The 2369-nt window shown below is 50.8% G+C and overlaps 1 protein-coding gene across 1 annotated transcript; it reads right to left on the minus strand.

Moving 5' to 3' along the window:
• Window positions 1–207: 207 nt before the first annotated feature.
• LOC119901617 (prothymosin alpha-B-like) lies at window positions 208–907 on the minus strand (the record flags this gene model as incomplete). The annotated part of the gene is made up of 4 exons (XM_038717193.1): window positions 208–330; window positions 426–508; window positions 598–682; window positions 776–907. Coding segments are annotated over 4 exons (345 nt in total), but the record flags the coding sequence as incomplete, so codon positions are not given.
• Between the last annotated feature and the right edge of the window lie 1462 nt (window positions 908–2369).

A 2369-nucleotide genomic window follows, 5' to 3' on the forward strand; every position in this document is an offset into this window, starting at 1 on the left:
GATTTCTGCGTCGATGCGGTGGCAGGTTCCTCTAGAAAATTTGTTTTGCAGTTTTGCGGGTTGGGGTGGGGGTGGGGGGGTGGACGTGGTAGATGTTTGTTGAACTCTACTTGCTAATGACCATGTTGGATTTTTTTTACATTTTTTTATTTATTATTATTATTTTTTCTCCTTTAAAATCAGTCCTCCCGCCCCTCCACCTGTGACATAGAAAAAAAAAAAAACAGTCATAGGTGGAAGAATCAGGAAGTGGTTCAGCAGGATGGCGCGAGGGGGGAAAACGCATCAATCGTCATCGTCGGTTTTCTGCTTCTTGGTTTCGACGTCGTCCTGAAGAAGAAGAAGAAGAAGAAGAGTTAGTTAAATGGTGAGACCTGATTGGTCGCTCAGATTCTTGGCGGTAAAGCTTGGATTCGCCGCTTCACCTCTTCGTCGTCGTCATCTTCAGCCGCCCGTTTTGTGCCGCCCTCAATCTCATCCTCGTCGTCCTCCTCGTCTTCCTCGTCACCTGCGGGACGAAGGGCGAGAAGAATGAGATTTTTTGCCAAGATTTGGGAAAATATTTGTATCATTAAGATAAAATAATCTTCTAGCTACCTTCTCCATCATCTTCCTCGTCCTCCTCATCCACTTCCTCGTCATCTTCATCATCTACCTCGGGCTCGCCGTTCTCCTCGTTCTCCTGATGAAGAAAAGAAATAAAAATAGTGTTTAAAGTGACTTTCTGAAGCCGTGCAGGCACAAGCTCACTGTACCAGGAGGAAGAGGAGGTTACCTTTCCGTTGGTGGCAGCATCTTTGCCGTTCTCCTTCTCCTCCACCAGCTTCTTCTCTTTCAGGTCCTGATGGAAACAAACCAGAGGGAAAAAATTTGAATCAGAAAAAAAACAACTATAAAATACAGATGATCAGAGTTTGAGATGCAGCTGCTGTAGTGAAACTTCTGCAGGCTGCTGCTACCTGCCCTGCTACCTAATGGCCTAGTTAGACGAGTCCCAGTGCATGCTGGGAGCTGCACATTTCAGCCCTCCCCTGTCAGAATGAAAGCTTCCTATTTAAACACCATATTGGTCTCTGCAGACCCCCCCTCCTCCTCCCCCCACTCCATCCCTCTAATGTGTTGTAATCTGATACTTTCATGTGGCCCCCAGGGCACTCTGGGTATTGTAGTCTTCGCGGGCTGCCATCGCCGCCATATGTCACGAGACACGCCCGGGAGAGGCACTGCAATACCCAGGATGCACCGCTCCGTTTAAAATAACACAGTAGGGCGCAGGAGCGGGGAGGGGGGGTGGGAGGTGGTGATGATGATGGAGGAGGAGGAGGAGGAGGCGGCGGCCGCGAGCGCGATGCACGCTGCTGGCCGCTCGTTGTAACGGAGGCTGGAAAGGACAATAGAAGACGACACATGGCAGGCGAGGAAAGCGGCCAGAAAAGCGAAAATAAAGCGGCCCTGCGGGCCCGGGGACCGCAAGCACACCGTCACAAACACCTTCAGGGGCTTTCTGCTCTCCACTTAGACCGGAAAACCGCCCGCCGAGCCTATTAATAGCGCTCGGTTTCCTCGTTTTGTCGACCGTTCACAGCCTATTATCCCCACTGCACGCGCGCCCCCCACACATACACTGTTATTAATTACTTTACATAATCTTATTGCTTAAAATCCATTAAGCTGTTTAGGAGCATCGCTGGCTCCTTGGCAGGAGACAGCTGAGGTTCAGTGTGAGCTCGGAGGCTCCGCGCACTCTCACCGACTGCGCGTAAAAACGCGCTTGTGCGTAAAAATGCTCCACAACTATAAATAGTGGCTGAACAGACACCCCGGATTACCGGCGTTAATGCCAGGCCCAAACTTTCCCCCCCTCCACCTTCTCCATATGTTCATTGTTATAATCACTCATAATTATTCAGCTCCGCGGCTCGCGCTGCTGCTCTTATTATCTAAATGGCTGGATCCTGTTCTCCCTGCTGCCGCTGCGGAGACCCGACTCCCCCCGCGGGGGCTATTAAAGTTTTACCCAATCTGATCCAAAGTCCACCTGGACGGAAATTACATTTAAAGAAGCACAAAGATGGTCAGACAGAAGGAGGGAGACGGGACCACAACGAGGGGGGAAAACCAGCACCGTCACATCACACCTCCACAGCACGGACACACGCACACGCACGGAGGGGAGAAGAGAAGAAGTGGACTGCATTACAGAAAAAAAGAGAAACAAACTTTTCCCTGAGACATAAAAGCGCCCTGCAAAACATGCTCCAAAAAACAGAGAAGAAGAAGCGGAAGCCGCGGCTCGCTGTGTGTCAGACTCTCCGGTGAACGGAGGCTGAACAAACGGAGTCCGTTCACGCAGCAGCAGCAGCGACCTT

Source organism: Micropterus salmoides, unplaced genomic scaffold (genome assembly GCF_014851395.1).
Source record: "Micropterus salmoides isolate LMB-PRFRI ecotype aquatic unplaced genomic scaffold, ASM1485139v1 Ms_hic_scaffold_14, whole genome shotgun sequence".
In the NCBI taxonomy this organism is placed as follows: Eukaryota; Metazoa; Chordata; class Actinopteri; order Centrarchiformes; family Centrarchidae; genus Micropterus; species Micropterus salmoides.